This window comes from Nuphar pumila, chromosome 16 (genome assembly GCF_984573655.1).
Source record: "Nuphar pumila chromosome 16, dmNupPumi1.hap1.1, whole genome shotgun sequence".
NCBI classification, from domain to species: domain Eukaryota; kingdom Viridiplantae; phylum Streptophyta; class Magnoliopsida; order Nymphaeales; family Nymphaeaceae; genus Nuphar; species Nuphar pumila.
The window spans coordinates 12222582-12249675 of record NC_143264.1 but is presented as its reverse complement, the minus strand read 5'-3'; the positions used below and the strand labels follow the sequence as shown (position 1 = coordinate 12249675).

The following is a 27094-nucleotide window of genomic DNA, read 5'->3' as shown; positions in this document are numbered from 1 at the left end:
AAAGTGATCATTTTGGATAGGCTAGGGGTTCTTATATAGTTATAGATTGTGATATCCATTTTCTAGAAACTTTTTCTTGTTCCACTTTTCCATCGATTCACTTATGAATCCTAGTCACAATTTTTTTTACCTGCGTTGCATCTTTTCTACTTCTCAATAGCTGAGACAGCAGTTGCATTTATGTAATATCTTCATCAGGATTCATGCCACCTTTAGGTGGCAGATTTGTAATATATGTAGCATATTAGGCAGTTAGAGCCCACGTATATTGAAATCTATATGCTATACTGTGTACAGTTCCAATTTTTAAAATGCAAGCAATAATTCTTCCCTTGTGCTGATAAACAATTTTGAGATGGGTGGTTGGGGTGTGTGAGGGGAGGTGCCAGGAGGCGGAACATCCCACCATCTATACATTTTGGCATTTAAACTTATTGTTTGTTTTTCTTGTATTTCATGGAATTCTGTGGAAGTTGCTCTGTTAGTACAAAACACTCAACATTCTTTTTTTCTGCCTTTATTTTCTTCCGCACTCTGAATAGTGAATTTTATTGAAGGCAAGTAGTAGTAGCTCTGTTTATAGTTGATTATGGTGATAAGTATGTCTCTAAAATTCATTGCTGTAAAATTATAATTCTTCAATTTCATAGCAATAGCTCCAAATCTCACCTCTTATCTGAATCCAAATTTTCAGGAACCTGTGCAGTTTGCGTATGATATTATCAAATTTTGTGAAGAAACCCATTTGCCTGTTGCCTTAGATGAAACAATTGACGATTTGAAAGGAGATCTCCACAAGCTTACAAAATTTTTGCATCCTGGAATAGTTGCTGTTGTAAGTTGAAATTAGTTCTCACTGAAAAAGGATGATGAAGATGCTGCATATTCCTGTGTATTGAAGTCAAGGTTGTAAAAATTGTATCATAATCCCTATCGGCCGGCACAAAATAAGATATGTAACATCGTAATCTGTAAAAAATCATGTCTTAAATAATTTTTTAAAAAATCAGAAAAAATCTGAAAAAATCACAACATAAGAAACAATGATGAATTGCATAAGATAAAACTATAATATCACATATCAAAACAATTATGTGCTATGAATGACATGCATAAGATGTCGAACATTCAATAATCAAGATAATATGCTATAAATGGCATGCATATCTCACAAGAAAAATGCAAACTATGAAATAATATGCATACTAAGTAATCAATCTAAGCTAATAAGTCACAAGATTCATAATAATGTGTGTTCACATAAGCAAAAAAAATTATCATAAAGTGTTTTCGATACTTAAAATTTTTACATAACTAAAAATTTCAAAATTCCTGGTTTTATCCCTGGAAGATCAACTATGGAAGCTATACATCTTTTTAGACAACTTATTGAGAGAAATAGAGAGAGGAAAAAAGATTTGCGTATGATTTTTATTGATTTGGAGAAGACATACAATAGAGTACCTAGAGACGTTCTCTGGTAGACAATGATGAAGAAAGGTGTTTCTCTCAAGTACATTAGTATAATTAAGGATATATATGGAGTAGTAACCAATGTCCGCACTTGTGGATGTTAGAAAGTGGCTTGAAATACATTGAGTTCAATAATGAACCCATATCTATGCACGTGAAGTGCAAATATACCCATTAAAGGGAAACAACATAAGCACATAATGTGCTAACACATAAAACCCATGAAAAGAGAAAAATATGACATAAAGTCATAAGTTGCATATCATTGAAGAATAATGAAGAAGGGGTAAAAACCCCATTACAATGGAGCATAAGCTCCCTCAAGAAGTGCCTTAATACAAAGGGGAGAGCCCCTATTTATAAGCAAGAAAAGGAGCCACAAAGGGGGCTCCCAAGAGAGTCATTGGGAGCCCCCAACAGTCACATATGTGACCGTTGGAGGCTCCCCAACGACTCTTTGGGGAGCCTCCCTATGTGGCACAAAAGCCGAAAATTAAAAAGGAAAAAAAGAAGAAAAATAAAAAAATAAAAATGGAAAATTACAAGCAATATTCCAAAGTGGAATATGCGCAAAATAGGAATTTACAGAAATACCCTTTTGGGTGAATAAAGAATATATATTTATATTCATATATATATATAGATATACATATACATATATATATATACATATATATGTATATGTATCTATATATATATGAATATAAATATATACGAGATTACAAATGACGATAATACATATATTTTAACATCCCCCCTCAAACTTTGCGGGGAAAAACCCGAAAGTTTGGAAAAACAAAGGGAAGTCTTGAGACGAAGTCCAATTCTTCAAAAGTCTTTAAGAACAAAACTCCATCTTCATGACAGTTTGAGCTAGGTCTTCAAGTCCAACTCCCCATCGATCGAATCCATGATGCATCTAATGTTCCACATCTTTAGCGATCCTGTAGAGAATCAACAAAGAAACAAGTAAAACATATCTTTGCACTTTTACTCAAATGGATCATTTCTAACTAGCATAATCATGGATGACCTATGTTAGAAATTATGCAAATTATGCAGAAATGACACTTAAGTTTCAAAATCATACATCATGTTAAAACAAACTGAGCGGAAGCAAATTATGCAAAAATAAATTGCAAGAATGCATAATGCATTCATAAAGTCCATCATTGGACAAATATAACCCCATAATGAGAAATAACAAAATGATCCACAAAGGGATACCACAAGAAGCCTACGAAGGGGCATAAAATACCTATGCTTTATTGAATGAGAGCCCAAAAAAGGCCATAAAGAGCATATGCATATACTTATCATTAAATGAATTAATACTCAAGGAACTCATTAATGATCATGCTTCAAACATGTAATGAAGTCCCAAACAAGAGAAACGAAGTCTCCAAGCATACTATAGGCAAAATAAACCCAAGAGTTCACAAGGTTTTAAAATCATTTATGAAAGTCATACTTAATTGACAAAATCCACATTTTGCATATAAGGGTGGCAAAAACCATAAGCACTTAATATATAGGTTAAATGCTAAGAAATCAACTTGATATCCATATCAAAAATATGAGTTACTTGAAAAACACAAGTCATGAATGAAATTTTGCAAATTTCAATAATAGTTTATTCATTACAAACAACTTCCTCATTAGTCCTCAAAAACCCATAAATCAAGTGTATAAGCTACTAGATCAAGAATATAAAGCCATTAAAGGCCAAAGACACACATAAAGGTGTGTAAACGAACCTCTTGTCTACATATAATAATACTTGAAATAAGTGCATCTACGACAAGAGCAAGAGAATACATGCCAACATGGACTAAAAAGTATCTCTTGTCTACGTAAAAAATACACTTAAAACCAAGTATGTTCAGCTACTAGAACAAGAGTAATAAGCCAACCATGGGCTAAAACATAATACATCTCTTGTCTACATAAGATGACACTTGACATGAGTGAAATAAGCCAACATTGGGTATACATCTAAGCGACTAGAACAAGAACACAAACGCCAACATAGACTAAGATCACACACGATGGTGTGAATCAACGTGTCTTGTCTATATATAAGATCACTCAAGACAAGTGTGTTCAGCTACTAGACCAAGAGAGCAAAAACCAACAAAGGGCTAAAAACACACGAAGGTGTAATAAAATTCTTGTCTACATATGATGACAGTTAGATAATGGGCATAAAAGGAAAAGACTTTTGAGGCAATAAACTTGTAATGACAACAATAAAACCTTGAATTAACATAATATTCCTTTTAAAAAGAATTCTCATAACAATAACATTTTGGAATAAATGCATGTAAAAAATATCTTCAACAAGATACTATAATCGATAAAAATTCTTGAGAACAAATGTGTGAACATACACACACTAAGAACACTTAGAACACTTGTGCAAAAACACAAGAACACAAAATCATAAATGTGCAAATGCACTCATAAGATCCATAAGCAAGAAAAGGTTGGGCAATAATCCCAAAACCCTTGATTTTAAATATACCTTAAAACATTTAAGGTTTCAAAACACCATATGTCCATCACATTTACATAGAAGCATCAATAAGATCAATGGCCACAAGAGAGAAAATGAGTGACACACTCATAATTAGAGATCATACAACAAATCATTTTAGAGTCCCAAGGTGCCCATAACTCACCTCAACAACCATCTATAATATGGAAGGTGGACAATCTAAAATGATATAACACGAGGTGCCCATAACTCACCTCAACAAACATCTCTAATATAACAATAATAAGGCCAAATAAATGATGCATTAAATAACATGTGATGGACAAATATAAATGCCACAAAAAGGCAATAAACACATTAGGAATCATTTTTCAAAGAAGAGAGGACCGAATAAAAAATTGAATCGAAAGGTCCAATAACCAATAATATGTTTCATAATAACAATTTTGCATAAACACAAATTATGCTTAATCTTCAAACAAGTCATTTATACCAAAAAAGACTTATTTAAGCAATAAACACAACATAAAAAATTCATCAAGACAATCAAGCTTTTAATCAAAGAAATCATAAGAACCGTAATGGTTCACAAAGAAGGCTTTAACACAATATCCAAGGAAAGAATATTTAAGAAACACTTGAAAATTTATAGATTTGGGATTAAATCCCATACAACAATTTTTAAATATTCTTTGATTGTGATGAGATATGCGAAAACATACAAAGTGCTATAAGCACTTACAATGATTTAAAAAGGACTCAATATCTAAATTCATTATATTTTTCACAAAAAGAAATGTGCATAAAGGCTCCATAATGCAAAAATGTCTACGAAGAGACAATACACATGTAAGCACAAAAGGCTTTATAAAAGATGTGCACGAAGGCACTCATACAATACTTGAACAAATACACACCAAGGTGTAAACATGCACTAAGGCATGTATTTCATAAAAAAAGGGAATGCCTACAAGCGCAAATATTTGAGAAACAAATGTGCACAAAATATAAAAATACACAAAGGTGAGCAAGTATGCACTTTATAAAAAAAGCAATGCTTGAAATTCTCAAACTTTAGCAAGTGCAATTGAGGACAAAGAAAACCATATTATTGCCAATGTAGGCATTTTTTAAAAATATTATTAAGAGGTTTCGAAACCTTATGAAAAATACAAACCAACAAGTTTATAAAGATGAAAAAATGAAGTCATTTATACCAAAAGGATGCAATAGATGAACTATGCACTCTATGTAGTGTGAGAAATTCCTTTTAAAAAATCTTTCCCAATGGTTTATCATAAACAATTTTTCAAAAAAGAACCATTGAAAAACTTTTAGGAGTTCTTATAAGTTATCATTAACAAGAACTACTTTAGGATTCAACAAAGATTTTAGATGTGAGAGATTTTCATATAAAGATTATATCAAATTTTTCAAAAATGCACTAAAATCCATAATCAAAAGAGGAACTCAAATCAAATTAGGGTTTATATGAGAGTTAAGAAATTTTAAGAAAAGATCATTACTTTAGCAAGAAATCACATATATAATTTTAAACGTTAACTTATAGGTCAATCATGAGATACTTATGTAAGAATTATAAATCTCACATAATTGAAGGTAATTTTAAAAACATAAATTGCTATTATATGTGACGAGTAGTTCGAACACAAATTATATATTTGGACAACAAACGAGTTCACCAAATTTAAAAGGGAGATATTTTTAAAATATACGAGCACACGAAATGTGAAGAGACATAATTCAACTTATCATTAAACGAACAAACTATATGCAAGAAACATATTTTCAAATGCATAATACTTTAAGAAAAGGGATACATACCGAATAACTTCAAAAAAAGGAAGAGCAATGAATACTTCACCATTTCTTGAGTGACACGCTTTCCGTTGCACCAAAGGACAACTCCATCGTAACCTCGCTCTGATACCATGTTAGAAAGTGGCTTGAAATACATTGGGTTCAATAATGAACCCATATCTATGCACGTGAAGTGCAAATATACCCATTAAAGGGAAACAACATAAGCACATAATGTGCTAACACATAAAACCCATGAAAAGGGAAAAATATGACATAAAGTCATAAGTTGCATATCATTGAAGAATAATGGAGAAGGGGTAAAAACCCCATTACAATGGAGCATAAGCTCCCTCAAGAAGTGCCTTAATACAAAGGGGAGAGCCCCTATTTATAAGCAAGAAAAGGAGCCACAAAGGGGGCTCCCAAGAGAGTCGTTGGGAGCCCCCAACGGTCACATATGTGACCGTTGGAGGCTCCCCAACGACTCTTTGGGGAGCCTCCCTATGTGGCACAAAAGCCGAAAATTAAAAAGGGAAAAAAGAAGAAAAATAAAAAAATAAAAATGGAAAATTACAAGCAATATTCCAAAGTGGAATATGCGCAAAATAGGAATTTACAGAAATACCCTTTTGGGTGAATAAAGAATATATATTTATATTCATATATATATATATATATATAGATATAGATATACATATATATATATATACATATATATGTATATGTATCTATATATATATGAATATAAATATATACGAGATTACAAATGACGATAATACACATATTTTAACAGTGGAGGGGTGACAACCAATTTTCTTATAACGGTTGGGTTACATCAAGGATTTGCTTTAAGCCCTTTCCTATTTGCTATAGTGATGGATGAGCTTACGAGATCAATTCAAGAAAATGTGCCGTGGTGTATGTTGTTTGCTGATGATATTGTTTTGATTGATGAGTCTAGAGCTGGGGTTAATGCTAAGTTAGAATTATGGAAACAGACATTGGAAGCAAGAGGTTTTAAGTTGAGTAAGAGTAAGACAAAATATATGGAATGTCGGTTTAGTAAGCAACGAAGTAGTGATGGGAGTGTAGTGAAGCTTGGTGAGCAAGAAATACCGGTGGATGATTGTTTCAAATATTTGGGATCTATCATTTAAAAGTATGGAGAAATTGATGGAGATGTAAATCATAGGATAAAGGTTGGGTGGATGAAATGGAAAAGTGCAACTGGAGTGTTGTGCGATCGTAGAATGCCATTGCGGTTGAAGGAAAAGTTTTATAGGACGACTATTAGGCCCGCTTTACTATATGGTACAAAATGTTGGGCTGCCAAGAGACATCATATTCAAAAAATGAGTGTAGCTGAGATGCGTATGCTTAGATGGATGTGTGGAAATACAATAAAAGATAAGATTCAGAACGAGGAGATACGTAAGAAGGTAGGTGTTGCACCCATTGAAAATAAGATGAGAGAGAATCGTTTACGGTGGTTTGGACATATTTGGCGAAAGCCTAATGATGCTCCAATTAGAAGGATGGAGAAATGAGAAAATATAATATCAAAATTCAAGAATCACAATGTTTTTGAATCATAATTCACACCTCTAACGTAAATTCCAAAATTTCACAACAGGATCAGGTCTCTCTGATCCTCTACAATCCTTTAAAACGAGCCAAGAATGTATAAAATTAATCTCCAAAAAGGCTGGTTGAGATAAAACAATTTTCCCTTCTCGACATCAGACAATGTAACATGTAAACATATTTTTATGCTAGTGTCTTATGGTTATGTTCTTGATGCAACTTTTTCAATAAAGCATTTTAAAAATATGTTTTCAATAAAAATGTTTGTGCAAACTGTGCATCCAATCATAAAATCCGCTTCACACTAGTGGTGAAGTTTGGGTCAAACTCAGGGAATGGGAAAATTATTTTGTATTCTACATAAAAGTTAAACTACTCTTTATTGCCTTGAAATAAAAGATTAATTAATTAAATGAGAGTGTTGCCTCTGCAGGGGGCTTAAACAAATAAAAATAAAGTGCCTCATTGCAAACCCAAATTGAATTGAATTAAATAAAATTAAAACCTAAGCTAAAAAGAAAAGAAAAGGTCTTCAGTGCTTGAGCTTCTTGTCCCTTCCTTGAGCTTTGGTTTTCTTATTTCTTTATTTGTTTATGCTCTTTGAGGGGCTCTGAGGGGCTTTCTAAGGGCCTGAAGGGTCTTTTAAGGGCTCTTCAGGGGTATTTTCGAGGGCTCATCGCATGTCTAAACGCTTCTCTGCAAGAATCAAAAGACGAAACACAAAACAAAACACATCAAAACTAGACAAAACTTCAAGGTTAGTTAAAAAAAATCATAAAAACAAGAATCTTACTACTAAGAATAAACTAATTATATGTAATAACTATGAAGTAACATGAATAAACGAAAAACTAAATGACAAAACAACAAAACAAACTAACAAACAAGAAACTAATTAATGTAACAAACTAAAGCACTAAATTATGAAATTAACAAACTAACTAAACAACTATGGATTAATTGAAAACAAACTATTCAACTAATTAATTATGAAACAATAAACCGCGAAGTTGGAAGACTTGGATGGAGATTATAGGAAAGGATATGAATGCTTTGAACCTCACCGAGGACATGGCATTGGATAAAAATGATTGGAGGAGAAGGATTCATGTGGAAGACCCAGAATGATTTTCTTTGTTGGTTCATATCGCCGACCCCAATTGTTTTGGGATGAAGGCGTAGTTGTTGTTGTAAAAATTTCAAAATTCAAACAAAAATGAATTAGATCATGTCAATCATGAGTATCATCATCATCATCATCACTATCTTCCTTTTTTTGTGCAAAAGTATCTCCCTAAATCACTCTTAATCTCTTTAGGGATGAATATGAACTAGCCCCAAGGAGCCCTCTATGTTTTTGAAAACAAATTTGAAATAAGTGCACATAAACTACATTTATAGCGTATCTTAAGATATGCTCCATATCGTAAGATACGTGGGCATATTGTAAGATACAGAGATGTATCATAAGATACACACTTGTATCAAGATATGGGTGTGTATCGTATCGAAAACCCCATAGATATGATACGTAGTGTAGCATATCGTACAATATGCTACAATACTTGCAACATTGATTGAAGTACCATTTGAAGATTGTTAATTAAATGCATTATTAATAAAATCAGTTGTGCATGATCTTACTGTTTTTTTTGTCTTTGTTTTTTCTTTTCCAATCAGGTCATTAAGCCAAGCTGTGTTGGTGGTTTTGAAAATTCAGCACTGGTTGCAGAATGGGCACAACAGCATGGGAAGATGGCTATTATCAGTGGGGCTTTTGAGAGCAGCATAAGCTTGGCTGCTTATGTCCAGTTTGCTTTCTATGTTGACCAGAAAAACATGGAATTTCACAGAATGAGGGGTTCAAACTTAATGCCAGCTATTGCTCATGGCCTTGGAACTTATCAGTGGCTGCATGAGGATGTGATCACCAACCCATTGAGGTTTTTTGTTCATCCACATGGTACTTCAGTGGAGGCATCTGTGGAAGATGCAAAACATGTCCTCCACAAATTTCAAATGAACTATGAGAGGGTTCAAGGAAGTTATATAGAAGAAAAGATTATTTCGTATAGAATACCAATACAAATCAAGGATCTTTTGTACTCTCTTCATGTTCTTGACACTGGGAACAAAGATGATGATGTAAGCATCTTCTAGCATGTCTTATTATCAGAATTATATATCTAAGGTGTAAATATCTAATGTTACAAGAAAAAAATAATTCTGAATCCTAGCCTGGTCAGGATGTGGGTTTCTCTGTCTCTTATTTTCAAGCATCCTTTTTGGGTTATCCTTCAGTGACATGTTATAATTTAAGCTTTTCAAAGATCTGCCTAGCATACAAGCTATCAGTGGAAGTTCAGTGTCCATTCTGAAACTGGCAGGCATTGGGGAGAATGCATCGGCTTTTACTCTGTTACTCTTAAATTACACAAGTTTTGCATTTTACACCATTGTTTTGAGGGAATTGTCTATTTATACATGTTATATCTTTAAGCATGCTTAACTGCACTTGGTAGATTTGGTAATGAAAAAGAACTTTATAGCATCAAATACAAGCCTACAAAATGATAGTGAAGGTAAATTGTGGCTTCATTTACAAATCAATACTATCAAGTCAATGCTGCCAAATATACAAAGAAAAATCACACTTTAGGAACTTTAGTGATTAGTGAAAACATTATAGGACAGTTTTGGAAACTGTTGGTTCACTAGCACATTTTCCAGCACTCTGTTGCGATTTTTTTCTTAAATGAAAATGGGCTTCAACCGATCAGCTTCTTCTTGGTTACATATTCCCTTAGGTTTGAGCTAAACACAGAAAAAGGGTAATCCATTCTAACTCCTATCTACATTGATACAGGGCTAATCCAGTGCAAATTTGTTTTATAAAGAAATCAAAATTCATAAAATCTTTTTAGTTGTAGTGTCATTGATTTTTTTTTGTCTGTATTAGGTGTATCTGTGTGTTTTGTGGGAATGTAACATGCATTGCAAAATAGAGATAATCCATGATTTCATCTTAATTATTAGGAAAATATGAGCTGGATTCTTCCTCTATGTTTTTAAAGTCTATCTTTTTGAGAAGCCAAAGCCAAAAAACTTTGATAGAACAAGTTTGACTTACTTAAACCCATCACTGGGTAAAATGGTCATTTCGTTTGAATGTAATCAGCTCCCTTTGATGTGGATTGTTTGTTAGGAGAGTGATTTGACTAGTATCTCTAAAGAAAAAACACTTCAACTTATAAAAATGAACTGTGCAGGATGGATTGGATTGCATGTAGTTTATTGAAGAATATTATATTAATACATAATTTGTCTGCATATTCCTTCACTGACATAATCCTGCATTGCTTGCTCATTGCTTCAGAAGTCATGATTCATCTCACATATATGCATTACATATTTTCTCCGCCTCTTCAATCAGTCGGTCTTCCTGTTCAGTTGATGTTAATCCATGTCATGCTTGTGTTTTCACAGAACGAGGCAATTGTTTTTCTTCACGGCTTTCTTGGAACTGCTGAAGACTGGATTCCAGTGATGAAGACCATTTCAGCTACTAGAAGATGCATCTCATTTGACCTTCCAGGCCATGGAAAATCCCAGCCAATAGAAAATAATTCAGTGAAGATCCTAGACAGTAAATCAAGCTTATTTGAACAATTTATGGATCAAATCTACAAAGTAATTAATAAGGTAACTCCTGGAAAGGTTGTTCTTGTTGGATACTCAATGGGTGCAAGAATGGCACTATACATGGCCCTAAGACACAGTGAGAAGGTTGGTTGTGATGTTTCTGATATTTTTTTTTTTTTTTGTCATATCTAAGGCTTATTTCTTGTTTCTTAGTCGCTTTTATTTCTTGAAAGGTTGCCAAAGCTGTAATAATATCAGGAAGTCCAGGCTTAAAGGACTCGGAGATGAGGAAGCATCGAGCTGCTCATGACGAAACACAAGCATCTTACCTTGCTGCACATGGACTGAAGCGTTTTCTGGAGTCTTGGTATTCAAGAGATCTTTGGGACAGGTGACTGCTTTACACTAGCAACCATTTCTTCTCCTGTATTCACCTAATTAAATAAGAATAAAGTAATTGTTCACTGTGTCATTGAGGTTCTTCCTCATCAGTTGTTGAAATATGTTGTTTCTTATTGGTACCTTTTATGCCTTGGTCTCAATTGAATCTCTAAAAAGATCTGTAGCAGTCTAACACGGACTCTTCTAACAGGGCACCGCACCTGCACCCATGCGGGTGCGACACTTAGACACGGCTTCCTTTGTGTCAAGTGAAGTCAACCACACTGAGGTCCATTTCTGTCCAAAAGTATATTTAGTTAATCCTAACCAAGTCCAGTATATATATATATATATTAACAATTTTAAGTTAACACTACGGGTATGTGTGCATTTATGTATTTCAATATATAATATAGATAAAACTGGACTTGGTTAGCATTAACTGAATCTACTTTTGGACAGAAATATACCTCAGCGTGGTTGACTTCACCTTACTTTCAATATATTGATATATGGTATTTTATAGAATTAGGCCACCATATAATTGGAGGTGTCGAGTTTGTAAGCAAGAAAGTTGACAAAAGAGAGAGAAGAAGAAGTGAACGAAGAAGAATGATATGAATGTGATGCTCCAAGCAATGGTTCTTGAACTCCTCAAGCTGCCACTTGAACACCAACTCCACGTGCACTCTTCCACGAACAATCTTCAAGAAATAGGAGTTAGTTCTCGTGCACATACTCAACCTGTAACGCCCCAAAATTTCAACTTTCAAACCTTTCATAAAACATGCAAGAGACTAAAAGAATCTCTTTATTTCAGAGTTGGTTTAAGAAATAAGCGGAAGCCCATCCTTTTGTTAATTTTAGAAAGGCAAGTTGACCACTTTGGGCACGTTAGCTGAAGAACCAAAACATACAACCCATGCTACTTGAAAAAGGCACTTTCATTAAAAGAAGGTTCCAAAAGTACAAAATTCGGATGTCCCAAGGAAAATCCATTACAAGACCCAAAAACATCAGGACGCGAGCTAAGAGCAGGAAGAAGAGAGTCTTGAAACCATCTTGCCATCGCGCCATCGCCCGTGAAGTGCCTATTCATCACCTGTACCCATAGACTGGGTTAGTTTCGCTAAAGAAACTAGTAGGTGCACAAGATAGACTACAAGGAAACTGAATTATGTACATTTCATTCAGTAGGTTACGCAGTTTAAAGTAGATAAGCAGTTAAACAGGTAAGCAATGCAAGCAGATAAATAGTGCAAACGCGTAAGTAGTGCAAGCGAATCAGTAATGCAAGCGAGTCAATAGTGCAAGCGAGTGCAAGCGAGTCAGCAGTGCAAGCGAGTCAATAGTGCAAGCGAGTGCAAGCGAGTCAGCAGTGCAAGTGAGTCAGCAGTGCAAGCGAGTGCAAGTGAGTCAGTAGTGCAAGCGAGTGCAAGTGAGTCTCACTACTCAACAACCAGTGTGAACAGACTTTATGTTTCGATATTACTGGCCCGCGGGTACGCGCAGGCAAAACGTAGAAACAACTGAGACTAGTTCGGGCGTCTGTTATTCTATGTATTTGAATAACCCGAATAGCTAGTTGAGTCCGCTCCAGAGGGACGGCTTTAGCCGAGAGAGGATTCCCCGAAGGAGGCAGTGCCACGGATGCATCCAACTTCTGCAGAAGTGTTGAGCTAACTATTGTAGCCCCTTTCCCTCAATGACTGGGGAGGCCGGATCATTGCCCGTAGGGTGGTTGTTAACAACCTGTCCATTGGAGTTTGTACCGTCCTGTCCTCTCCCTTGACAGACCACTTGAAACGAACAGGTACGTTAGGGGTTGCTTAACTAACGACCCACTCTATGCTGTAGTCTTTAAACCACTCAAGCATCTTGCCTGTGAAGGCGAATGTGAGGCCATTTATGTGATTTCAGCATTGTGCATTTCGCACTGTTCGTGGTCGCACGACCGTCTCATCCGATCATCGCAGTACTAGACGTGTCGTGCACGACTACAAGTACTCTAGGATGAAGGGGGTATAGCTCCTCAAAAGAAGCCTCAACAGGAGTGTTTCACAAGGATGTAAAGTTTATCAACTTTACTATATCCTTTGAAACAGCAGTACCTTGTGCCAACATTATGCCTGCGATTTTCTAGAACCTCATCCGCTATCGGGGTATCTACATGCCTCGCATGACTCGACACCGGCCTCGATAGACGGGATACATGTTTCTCAACAGAACCTCCAACTCGTCTGCAGGACTGCATACTTAAGGAGTCAGGATCCTTGCAAGGTATCCCCCTCCTTAGACGAGGATGTAACGCTAGCTCCCATCTCAACTCTCGTCGCAAGAGAGAGAGGTGAATGCCTGAGGATGCCTTTAAGGCATATGCAAAGAGCAAAAACCTGTGCGGCATCTGCAATAGCAAAACAGTAATAATACATACAAAAACAAGAGCCTAGGCGCAAAGCGCGGCGACAAGGTAAAGGCGGTAAGCAGAAGTGCGACACTGAACCTCGCCACGATGCGTGACGGCACATACAAACCATAAGCAAGAATGCAACACGAGATCTCGACGTGATACACGATGGCAAGTATAGACTGACATAAGGTAAAGGGCAAGGATCGTGAAACCGCGTCCTTGAGTTAAGTGCATACTCGTATAAATATATATATATATATATATATTTGTATATATATATATATTCATTTTATTGATCGTTTTTAGTTTAATTGAACTTAATTCAATTATCCAAGTCTTTCGTACAATCTTCCCCTACCTTGGAGGGTTACGAGCTTGCCGACGTCTGCGGACGTACACAATTGACGGCTCGGGTCGCGGAGCGCGAATGAGATCCGTCGTAGCTGCGAATATGCGATATTAACATGCAAGCCCAGACAAAAGCAAAAGCAAGGCAAAGACTCAACTTCTCCAATACATAGAGTTGGGGCCAACGGTCCCAAATGACTCAAAACAAAAAGGATGGGGCAGGGCCAAATGAGCTTTGCCGCCCAAAGAGGGATGTAGTCAATGTGAGCAGATGACTCACGTTCACTAGGAATTCCTCGCTGGAGATCAACAATTGTAATAATCTGTCCCCATTACGATGTAGCTTCCAAAGATTCCCCGGGTCTGTCGACCAAGGGTATAGGCTTGCGCACAAAAGGGGCAGGGGGATCGGCCCCTACTGGCAAACAAAAAGGCAGGGGCCGATGGCCCCTGTTAGCAAACAGAAAGGCAGGGGCCAATGGCCCCTGCTGGCACACAGAAAGGCAAAGGCCGATGGCCCCTGCTGGCCAACGAAAGGCAGGGGCCTATGCCCATGCTGACCAAAGAAAGGCAGGGGCCATAGGCCCCTGCTGGCAAACAAAAGGCAGGGGCCTATGCCCCTGCTGACGAAAGAAAGGCAGGGGCCATAGGCCCCTGCTGGCAAATGAAAGGCAGGGGCCTATGCCCCTGCTGACCAAAGAAAGGCAGGGGCCATAGGCCCCTGCTGGCAAACAAAAGGCAGGGGCCTATGCCCCTGCTGACGAAAGAAAGGCAGGGGCCATAGGCCCCTGCTGGCAAATGAAAGGCAGGGGCCGATGGCCCCTGCTGGCGCAACAAAAAGGGGCAGGGAGGAGGGGCTCGACCCCTCCCCTGCCGTAGCAGAGAGCAGGGAAGAGGGGCCCAGCCCCTCCCCTGCCGTACGGAAGTAGGGAGGGGGCTCCGCCCCTCGCCTGCCGTACGAAAGCAGGGAGGAGGCTCAGCCCTCCCCTCCCTGTGCAACGAAGAACCGAGGGGGGAGGAATGGGAGAGAGAGAGAGAGAGAGAGAGAGAGAGAGAGAGAGAGAGAGAGAGAGAGAGAGAGAGAGAGAGAGAGACGGAAAAAGGGAGAAGAAGAGGAGGGAGAACGTACCTGGTGGTCGGCGGCGGCGGCGGAGAGAGGTCGCAAATGGCGGCAGCAGACGAGCGAGGGAGAGTCGGGAGGCGGTGAGGGAGAAGAGACAGCGAGGGGGAGGGTTTCGTATTTGAAACCCCCCCCTGCCTTATCTTTTTAAAGGCACGAGGGGGGCGGTGCCTCCATTGGGTCCGGGTCGGGTCCGGGTCCGGATCCGACCCGAATCCTAACCATTTTTTTTTTAACGGGTTATTACACAACCACGAGGACACAACCCACCAACTCATTGTAAAAATGTCTTCAAAGAAACACTATGCACAAGAACACTAAGTTCTTAATAAATGAAATGTGCACAAAGGCACATTAAGAACACTTAGAACACGTATACACAAAGCCACAACCCACAATAGATCACAAATGCTCAGGAGGCATAAAAAATATGGAATCTTTATTGAAGAATAGATGGCTTTGACACAGCCTTGTAAATTACAAAGGGAAGAGCCCCTATTTATAACACCTTATGTGGGGCTTGGAGGGGCTTCACATATAGACGTTGGAGCCCCTCCAACAGTTATAAATGTGATCGTTGGAGGGACCCAACATCTATTGTGTGCCCCCCCCCCCCAAGATACACAATGTACAAGAAATAAAGAAATGAAAAAAAAGAAAAAAAAAAAGAAAAAAAGAAAAAAAGAAAAAAGAAAGTTACAAACATATTCATAAATATGAATATGCGTAAAAAGGAAAAATGACCAAATTATTCGTATGGCTAATACAAAAAGAAAAAAGGAATATATATATATATATATATATATATATATCTTATTATGGGATACAATTTAACACACCCTCAAACTTAGGGCGTGATGACCAAAAGTTTGCCAAGGAGAAAGTTGAATATAGGGGAACACAACACTTTGGTGAAGAAATATGCTAATTGATATTTTTAAGTTATATAGAGAAGATCTATGACTCCTTTTATATACGCTTTTCGGACATAGTGACAACCCATCTCAATATGTTTTGTGCGCTCATGAAATGTGTGATTTTTGGTAATATAAATTGCACTCTTATTATCATAGCAAAACTTGGTGGGCCCTTGGACATGAATTCCCATATCTTTTAATAACTGACGAATCTATATAATCTCCATGGTAGTAGTCACCATGACTCGATATTCAACTTCGGTAAAGGATAACGACAACTTTTGTTGCTTTTTGCATCTCCATGAAATTAGCGAATCTCCTAAGAATACATAAAAGTTAGTGGTAGAGTGATGGTTATTTGGATCACCTCTCCAATCAGAGTCAGTATAAGCTATTAAATTTAATTCAGAGGATGAAGATAATAATACTCCCTTATTCAATGATCGCTTTATGTATCTGATGATCCACATAATTGCACTCATATGAACTGATGTTGGCGCATGTTGGAATTGTCTTGCAGTGTGAACTGCGTGTGAAATATTTGATCTAGTAATACTAAGATACATTAAAGATGTAACGACCCCAACTCATACTCCTTGAAAAATGTAGTTTTTTTTTAAACAATTGTGAAAAACTTCTCAAAGACCCGGGGTCCTTACAGTTTCAATTTCAGCTGGATAACCACACACCATAGACGAACTTACATTTATCATCCACAACTAACCAAACTCTTTTATTAATGAATTCATAATAGTCTCATACTCAAGTCAAAAGTTAAGTAACAACTGCAAGAAATAAAAAAACTAAAAGAAACAAAAATAGAGTCACTCTATCCGTAAGTGAAGCAGTCTGAAGCAAATGTGACCCTCGTATCCTATCAAAAGCCAGTCGACTTCACTGATCACCTATGTCTGCGAAAAACCAATAAAGTAGAGTGTCAGAATCCGAAGAATTCTGCGTACAGGTTATCAGAATTGTTCACAGAAGATAAGAGGGAGAGAGAGAGAGAGAGAGAGAGAGAGAGAGAGAGAGAGAGAGAGAGAGAGAGAGAGAGAGAGAGAGAGCAATTCACAAAAGGCTGGGGCGGCACTGCAATGCTCGACCTCCAAAACCCTAAGCATTATAAATTAAAAACATATACATATTACAATAATGCCATTAATGAAATCCTATTTAACATGTGTACATATAATATGTGTATCGATCTGGATCCAGATCCATACGCATATGCAATGTTGTATTCTAACACCCTCCCTCAAGTTGTACGTGATTTTGGAGCATGTACAACTTGCTCTTCAATAGCCAAAATTGACGTCCTGTTAATCCCTTGGTAAATAGGTCTGCCACTTGATCTTCTGTTCGAACATGACGTAGTTCTATCTCCTTCATCTCAACTTTCTGCCGTATGAAATGTTGATCAATCTCAATGTGCTTCGTTCTGCTATGCTGGATAGGATTACATGCAATGTTTATTGCGCTTTGATTGTCACATAAAAGAAATGATCGAATAAGTGTCTCCCCAAGATCACTCAATAAGTGTCTAATCCATGTGACCTCTGCCATGCCTGCAGCCATCGATATGTATTCAGCCTCTGTACTCGATCGTGCCACTGCCTTTTGTTTTCTGCTGCTCCAGGACACTAAATTGTGCCCAATATAAACACAGTATCCAGAGACAGATCGTCTCTCATCTGGATCCCCTGCCCAATCTGCGTCTGTATAAGTGATGAGTGCATGTCCTCTATGCAGATTATCGTTCTTGCGATAAACAAGTCCGTCTCCTATAGTTCCTTTTAAATAGCGTAGAATGCGCTTCACAACTTCCATATGACCCTCCGTTGGAGCATGCATAAACTGGGATACCTGATTGACAGCATAAACTATATCAGGTCTGGTAAAGGTCAAGTACTGTAACATCCCCATGAGACTTCTATATGTTGTAGGGTTGACACAAAGATGACCATCTTCAGAGCTCAGCCTTTGATGTAATACACTAGGAGTGATGACTGGTTTGCAATTCGTCATCCCGGCTCTTTCCAGAAGATCAAGAGTGTATTTTTGTTGCATGAGTGTCAATGTATCTTGTTGTCTGTCAACTTCCACACCAAGAAAGTACCGCAACTCCCCTAAATCTTTCATCTTGAAAGTTTTCATTAAAAACTGTTTCATGTCTTGCACATGACTATCTGAGCTCCCAGTGATCACAATGTCATCAACATATATAAGAAGTATAACAATGTCCGCCTTTTGGTAAATAAAGAGAGAGTGATCCAGAGAGCATCTTCTAAAACCATAACTCTGAATCTCCATAGAGAGACTTTCAAACCAGGAACGGGACGCCTGTTTCAACCCATACTGAGATTTCCTTAGTTTACACACCCAGGCAATAGGATCCTTCTCGGCATAACCAGGTGGTTGCTCCATATATACATCTTCCTTTAAAGTTCCATGCAAAAATGCATTTTTAACATCCATCTGGCTAAGGCTCCAACCTTGATCGACTTCTAGGGATATGATAATACGAATAGTACCCATTTTGACTACGGGACTAAAAGTTTCGTCGTAGTCTTCACCATATTGTTGTGTGAATCCTCGAGTAACATGTCGCGCCTTATATCTGTCAATACTTCCTTCAAGCTTATATTTTATTTTATAAACCCATTTTGAGCCAACTACATTCTTTCCTTCTGGTCGAGGGACTATTTCCCAAGTCTGTCATTCATGAAGAGCTTCCATTTCTTCATTCATAGCTTCAGTCCAATGACGAGATTGAAGAGCTTGATTAAAACAAGTGGGTTCATTCTGTTTTATGAGCTGAGACATAAACAACTGGAAATCAAGGGAGAAGGTCTCATAACTCACCCATCGTTGAATAGGATGCTTAATGCGTGACGGCCTTTGAGTCGAATCATTGGCGATTCTTTCCTCCACATTCCTCGGCTCTGTATTTTTGCTCCGTCTAGTGTATATCTGTCCAGAGAAACGTTCTACTGGGGGTGGCTCAACTTGAGATAATTCAACATGCATTTGTGAGTCATTCAATTCCCTACTCAAGCCAAAAGGAGAGCAATTTGTTTGACATGTTTCTCCTGTATTAGCAAAGAGGTATGCGCTCATCCATGGATCATATACTTCTAATTCTCGAGGTGGCAACACTGCAGGGTCATTGACCTGAAAATTTTGTTCGTCAAAAACAACATTTCTGGAGGTCCTAATGCGTTTTGTAGTAGGGTCATAGCATCGATAACCTTTGTATTCATCTGCATACCCAACAAATCTGCACTTGACAGCCTTATCCTGAAACTTATTTCGCAGAGATGAATCAATATGTACATAACATACACAACCAAAAACACGCAGCTCATCGTAAGAGGGATGTTGCCCAAATAAAGTATAATAGGGAGATTTCCGATCCAAAAGTGCCATAGGAAGACGATTTATGATATTAACAGATGTGTGAAAAACTTCTGTCCAGAGACTAACGGGCACATTGCTATCATGTAACATGCTCATCGCGCTCTCGACAATATGCCTGTGTTTCTTCTCCGCAACCCCATTTTGTTGAGGAGTATGAGGGCAAGAAACCCGTCGACTTATTCCTTTATCCCGAAGAAAGGCAATAAACTCGTTCGATGAATACTCTCCTCCACCATCACATTGTAAATGCACAATATCACAAGCAAACTTTGTTTTGACCATCGAATGGAACTCCCGAAATATTTGAAAAACTTCATACTTGTGTTTTAAGAAATATATCCAAGTATAACGGGAATAGGAATCAATAAAGACAACATAGTAGTGACTACCAGAAAGAAAAAGAATAGGTGCAGGTCCCCAAACATCGGAACAAATAATCTCAAATGGCTTTGAAGCTCTTTTATTTATAATATGAAAAGGAAGGACATGGCTTTTGCAGAGTTCGCATGAAGAACATTTATTATTATTATCAGAAAATGAACATAAACTAGATTCTGGAAGGAGACCATCAAATACAAGATTTTCAACGAAACCTCGACTACAATGTCCCAAATGACTATGCCAAATATCTGGCTTATTACAATGAGATGAATTAAAAACTTCCAATGAAGGAAAAAACAAAGACTCTGAAGGCGAAGACACTGAACAACGCTTGGACGACTTCAACTGGAGGACTGGTACTGAGGGTGAAGACACTGAAGGAATCTCCTTGAAGACGTACATGTTTCCTTGTCGCTCCCCCTTAGCGAACGTCTCCTTTGTTCGTAGATCCTTAACCTAAACAGAAGGAGTAAATTCGACGAAAGAATTCATATCGTCAACAAGTTTAGCTACAGAAACAATATTCTTTTTAATATTAGGAGCAAGAAGGACATTGGACAAGTGAAGTGAGGACTTTGACATAGGGATATGTGCATTTCCAGTATGACTAATGGAGTGATAAGTTCCATCTCCCGTAACTATACTACCTTTTTCAAAATAAGGCAATAAGTGAGATAACTTACCTGCATTACCCGTAACATGTGTGGCGACACCTGAATCAACATACCATTCGCCTTGTTCATTTTGCTTGATCGACATCTGAGACAATGCTGATAACAAAAGTTGTTGCACATCTGTGGATGGCACTTTTGTATCCACAACAGTAGCTGATTTATTCTCAATTTTGTTTATTTTTCCTCTATTCTGTAGATTGAACCAACAATCAGCTTTCACATGTCCTCTTTTGTTACATAAGAAACAAGTGGGCACTCTCCTCTGATTCCCTGTATTAAAAGCCCCTGAAATATTAGGTGTAGGCAAAATACCACGTCCTCCCTGCCCGAAACGTCCGCGGCCTCTGCCTCCTTGATGCCCTCCATTCCCTCGTCCAAAACCTACAGAAATGTCCATGGCCAAAACTGAATGAGGACGAGCTGATTCATTTCCTTCTGCCCTTTGCTTCATAATCATCTCATGCTGGAGAAGTTTCGCTTGGAGGTCGTCAAAAGTGGGCAAGTGAAGAAGGCAGGATAAAGCTGTGGTAAACATGTCAAAATCAGGACCCAATCCATTGAGAAGTTGTTGAAATTTATCTTTATCTGCAATAGCACTTCCAACAACAACCAATTGATCAGTAATACTCTTTAAGCAGCCTATGTATTCCATGACTGTCATGACGCCTTTCTTCAAACTTTGAAATTCATGTTTTAAGTACATAACTCGGGCTTCTGATATCTGAGAGTATGTCTGAGACAACTTACTCCACAGATCTGCCGCAGTGCAATCATCTGAAAGAGTAACCAGCACTTCTTGAGAGAGTATTGACGTAATATAAGCAACCAAAGACTGATCCCGCTTCCTCCAAGCTGTATACTCTGGATTCTTAATAGAAATGGTAATTGTGTCACCCTTCTCATCTTTGGTTTCCTGCAAAATAAGCCGTGGTGGTATAGGAACTAAACCACCTAAATGTTCATCGAGATCCTGACTCCGTATAAAAGGAAGGATTTGTCTCTTCCAGGTCAAAAAATTAGAATGAGTAAGTTTTTCAGTAGCGAGCTGACTCAAGAAATTGGCAGAGGGACCGGATGACGAAGAGAAGTCCATAGCAGTGAAACGATGAATAAGCAAACAAGATGAATGGGAAGAAAATAAAACAGATTTTGAGAACACTTAATCAATCAGTAAACCTTGAATAAGGCATATACCTGTACTACCAAAAGTGTTGCACAAAGAACACTAAAACAACAATAAAACAATCGTTGGTGTTTAAGAAAAGATGGAACCAACACAAGTCTGAAAACCAGTCGTTGGTGTTTAGGAAAAGATGGAACCAACACAGGTCTGAAAACCAGTCGTTGGTGTTAAAAAAAAAATATTGCAAACACAGGTCTGAAAAACAGTTGTTGATGTTGAGAAAAAAAAATGGAATGAAGAAGGTAAACAAATACCAATGATGAGCACGCTTAAAGGAAAAGGGAAAAAGGTACCAACTTTCTGAAGATGAAATTTTTAGATTCAGAAGAAAAGAGAAGATGTCACGTTGGGGTTTGCTGTTCACGAGGGTGTTATGCTGGGTTGCTGTTCACGCTTCTCACGCTGGGCTTGCTGTTCACGATTAAGAACCTTCACCACGATCTGAAGATGATCACGCTGTTCACGATTAAGAACCTTCACCACAATCTGAAGATGATCACGCTGTTCACGATTAAGAACCACGATCTGAAGATGATCACGCTGGGGTTTGCTACTCACGCTGTGGTTGCGGTTCACGATGAAGAACCTTCACCACGATCTGTCAGAACTTCTTCACGCACAGGATTAACCTGAGCTCTGATACCATATCAGAATTGTTCACAGGAGATAAGAGGGAGAGAGAGAGAGAGAGAGAGAGAGAGAGAGAGAGAGAGAGAGAGAGAGAGAGAGAGAGCAATTCACAAAAGTCTGGGGCGGCACTGCAATGCTCGACCTCCAAAACCCTAAGCATTATAAATTAAAAACATATACATATTACAATAATGCCATTAATGAAATCCTATTTAACATGTGTACATATAATATGTGTATGGATCTGGATCCAGATCCATACGCATATGCAATGCTGTATTCTAACACAGGTCCCTCTAGTGAGTCAAATAAGAATAAAAAACATAAATAGGATTCATGTAATATTTTAGAGGGATAGAGTTATAACCAATTCATAAGACAATTAACCATTCATGCAAAAAAGAAATAAACATTAAGCATGATGGAATATTATCTAAGCAACATGGATCACAATTTAAGCAATAAGGGCATTTAACATGCATTAGAGAAAATATCGTGCATTCATCAACAGATAACAACTAAGGGGACAAGTAAGTATGCATGATCTAATGCATAACAGGAATATGCATGATTATGTACAATGCATGACCCTTTATTATCTTTCATTTAAGTTTTTCTCTTTCCATATGCATGCCCTATTAAATACACACAATATACCAAACAGGTAAAAATCCCTGAGGTCAAGTAGGGTTTCCAGGGTAACTTAGCACACAATTTGTATTTTATTACTGTTTTCCAAACTTAGCTCTCGACCGATATCAGAAAATAACACCATCCATCAGAATATTGGAAAATAGCATCCAATGTCGGGGACACCATGGAAACAACATCCACTGACGCCACTTTCTTGGTATACCAAAACAATAACTGTGTTAAACACACCACCCCCAGGCAAAGTGACAGACGCTCCCTGAAACCGTGGCCAGGAGAAGAACCTCAATATCGGGTTTAAGGGCAACAACACGCATACAAAGTTTTTGTATCCTCACGTTTTTCTCAAAACCGCAACATCCAAGATTCCCACACTAAACAAGGGACATCAAGGAGACATAAGTTACACTGTTCTTTACTTTCTTTTATCTTGTTATTAATTCATCTTTTTTACATTTGCAAATCAACATGCAAAATTAATAACATAAGCTTGTAAAACAGCATACCAAGCTATTCACGGGACCACAACCCGTGGCAACAGAGAACAGTACAGTAAAACCATAATATTACATTTGATTTTTTTTTTTTTTGCAATGCATAGAACAACTAAAACAGAAAACAACCGATTCTCGAGGCACACCCCACCCCTAATAATCCATTTGATCATCAACACATTCATATGCAAAAATCATGAATAACATGCCATTATGCATTCTTTTTCATGCTTCTTAATGCACATTCTTTTGTGACAATTTAAAAGCATGCATGAAACAATAATATACATATGCACGAGTTCACTTCATTTTTTTTCCTTTGGTTAACCAAACAAACCTCTTTTGGAAATGCCAATAATAATCATTGTGTTAGATGCTTTGATCATATAAAATATGTAGTTTCAATGACATCACAAATGTTTGGCTAGGAACTAGATCCAGCAACAGATCATCATGAAGTACAGTGAAATACATATTTTCAACTGTGAATTAAGATTTCAAAGCATTTTCACAAATTTATATGCCTGTTGGAATATGAAAAGCAGTCCTATGCAGCAAAAACAACAAAAGTTAGAGCTTGTGTTAGTTATCCATAATTTTTTTTTGTTTTTTTTTACTGTTTTGAAGGATTCATAAATCTTGGTGTAATAAACACTAAAACCAACATTTCTAAAGTTGAGAAATAGAATCATTAAGTGGGATCACCAAAAATTTCTACCCACACATACATTCTCCACGCATACAAACACGTGCACAGTACACAACCACATAAATACCTATGGAAAACTAGAAATACTAAAATTGCCAACACTTGATGCATTTCAGATAAAACTCGAGTATTCTGAAATAGCTGATATTAGTTATCAAACAAGCACCTATCCTCAATACACAAATACACAGTATTATTTATGGCTGAAACAAACTTGACACCATAAGAAAACAAATAAAAAAACAAAGACTTCTGAGAAAGACATGTACAATGTTCTAAATTGTAAAGCATAAGAAAGCCCTGAGATTTAAAAAAAAAATCTAAATGATCCAACAAACCATCAATGCTCCCACGCCTTCTCCCATCTACATGGTTTCAGTCCATTTGATCATATAATCGATGAAAGGAAAATTGAACTTCATATGCATCATGCACATTCAAACACAGAACATTCAACAATAGCCAAAATGTGCCAGCTAGATATCATGAAAAAAAAACTTATAGTGTAAGTTTCACGTGAAAGCCAAGCTAAGTAGAGCATCACATCTGATGGAAAAGGACAAAGGCAGAAAACAAGCATACCCAAGAGAAGTACAAGGCATGTGACACCTGAATTATTAAAATTCTTCACACTGAACCATTGCAGGGTCAACAATTATGTTCACTGAACTTACTAGCATTCCACATACATTTATCATCAACAATAACATCAGTTGTTAATCATCGTTTTCTTTTTGGTTTCTAATCTTTCACACTATGATTCAATTTTTTTTGACTTAATATATATATATTAACCCATGCCCAGCCGAGTACTCGGCTGGGCTCGACTGCACCGAGGCTGACCTGTCAGACCAGCTGAACTGGGTTCGGCTGGTGTGACAGCCAGCCCAACCGAGCCCACTCTGCTCAGTTCAGCAGGCTCGACAGGCCTGTCAAGCCTGTCGAGGCCTAGCTGAATTCAGCCAGGACTGGCAGGGGGCCTGTCCGACTTTGCTAACCCCTCAAGACCCTTTTTTTCATTCATGTTCTAGTACTACACTGCCTCTTCCGATCTGTGCAGATATATATACGCGTGTGTGCACACAATTAATGCATAAATCTGAACTAAAACATGTTTTTTTTCATTACAGAATCGGGTCCAAACTTTGAAATACAATAACTCATCATGAATATGTCGATTTCTTCTCTTTAGAACACGAGAAATCAAACCAGATTCATGGTTCCCATCAAAATATGTCACCTAAATCAGACTTATGGTCTTCTTTCCTATTCAACTCAAAGAGCGAACTCGTACCTCCAAACCAGTGCTTGGGGTTGCAGCTGTTGTGAGAAAGGGATTTTGCTGGCCACCAATCCTCTGCCGTGAAGGGGCGATCGGGAATGCACGGAAGTCGCCGGCTTCTAACAGGAGGGTTTGAGGGCGGTGTCGTCGGTGCTTCGAGGTCACCGACGATCGACGGTTACCAGGAAGCTAGGTAGTGCAAGGAGAGCCACAGGAGGAGGCATGGTGTTAGGCGAGGTCGCCGGCTCCGGTGATGGTGATGGCGATGGTGGCTGCCGCCGCGAAGGGTTCGAGAGGGATGGAGAAAAGATGGGAGAGACAGAGAGAAGGAGAACGAGAGGGGGAGGAGAAGAGATTTGAGGACCCCCTCTTGTAGGAGGATGCCCGAAAAAGGGGGGGGGGGGACTCTCCGGCGGCTGCGCTTTGCCCCCCTTCCCATCGCTAAGGGTTTCTCGGCTTTGTTAGGGTTCATTCAGAACCCTAACACCCGATTTATCGGGCAAGCCACTATCGGCTTTTAAACAATAATTTTTTTTTTGTTTTACTTACTCGCTATGCGGGGCGCGGCCCGGGTCCGAGACCAAGACCCGGGATCCAGACACAGTCTGGATCCGCGACACCCCATTGCGGTGTGGATTCGTGTCTTACTTGCAATGTGGATCCACAAGTTGGATCCAACTGTGAATCCCTGCACTAAATTTTTATATTTATTTATTTTTTAATAACATATATATATATATATATATATATATATATATATATATATATATATATATATATATATATATATATATATATATATATATATATATATATATATATATATATATGAACCCCTCTATGGGTCCTGGATCCGAAACATGGATCCCAGATCCAATTCAAAAAAATACATATTATTTTAAGATAAATTTATGTAATTAGTGAAAAAAAATCTAGGTTATTACAAAAGATCCATCAAGTTGCCTGTAGGGAGTGAGATCTTTGAGTGGAATTCCATCATCAATTTTCATCTTTCTTCCTACTATCGCAGGAGTTTCACAAACCTTATCATCTGTAATGCTTGACCTATCAAGGATCTCAGAAGCAAGCTTAGTTTGAGATAAAAAATAACCTCTATGAGAGTAAGCAACTTCAATTTCCAGAAAATATGTCCGAAATCCCAAGTCAGACATTTCAAATTTATCTTTTAGAATAGATTTGATACTCTTAATTCCTTTAGTATCACTTCCAGTTATTAGCATATCATCAACATACAAAAGCAAAATTACTATTCATGCATTGGATTTTCTAACAAACAAAGTTGTGTCAGTGAAACACGAAGAAAATCCATTTTCCAACATTATAGACTTAAAATCTGTAGTACCAAGATTTGGGAGCTTGTTTCAATCTATAAAGCTTTTTTTGAAGACGAAGTACTTTACCTTTAGGAGTCTCCATACCTGGAGGAGCATCCATATAATCTTCTTCATTAAGATCA

General features: G+C 37.7%; 1 protein-coding gene across 3 annotated transcripts in view; it reads left to right on the top strand.

Moving 5' to 3' along the window:
- The window catches only part of PHYLLO (2-oxoglutarate decarboxylase/hydro-lyase/magnesium ion-binding protein), a 149349-nt gene that overhangs the window by 85790 nt on the left and 36465 nt on the right, over positions 1-27094 (top strand). For all 3 annotated transcript variants that reach the window (XM_089991278.1, XM_089991277.1, XM_089991279.1), the window contains 4 exons: positions 695-835; positions 9059-9523; positions 10865-11164; positions 11254-11411. In XM_089991278.1, the coding sequence (XP_089847404.1) occupies positions 695-835; positions 9059-9523; positions 10865-11164; positions 11254-11411 (1064 nt within the window). The remainder of the gene's footprint in view (positions 1-694; positions 836-9058; positions 9524-10864; positions 11165-11253; positions 11412-27094) is intronic.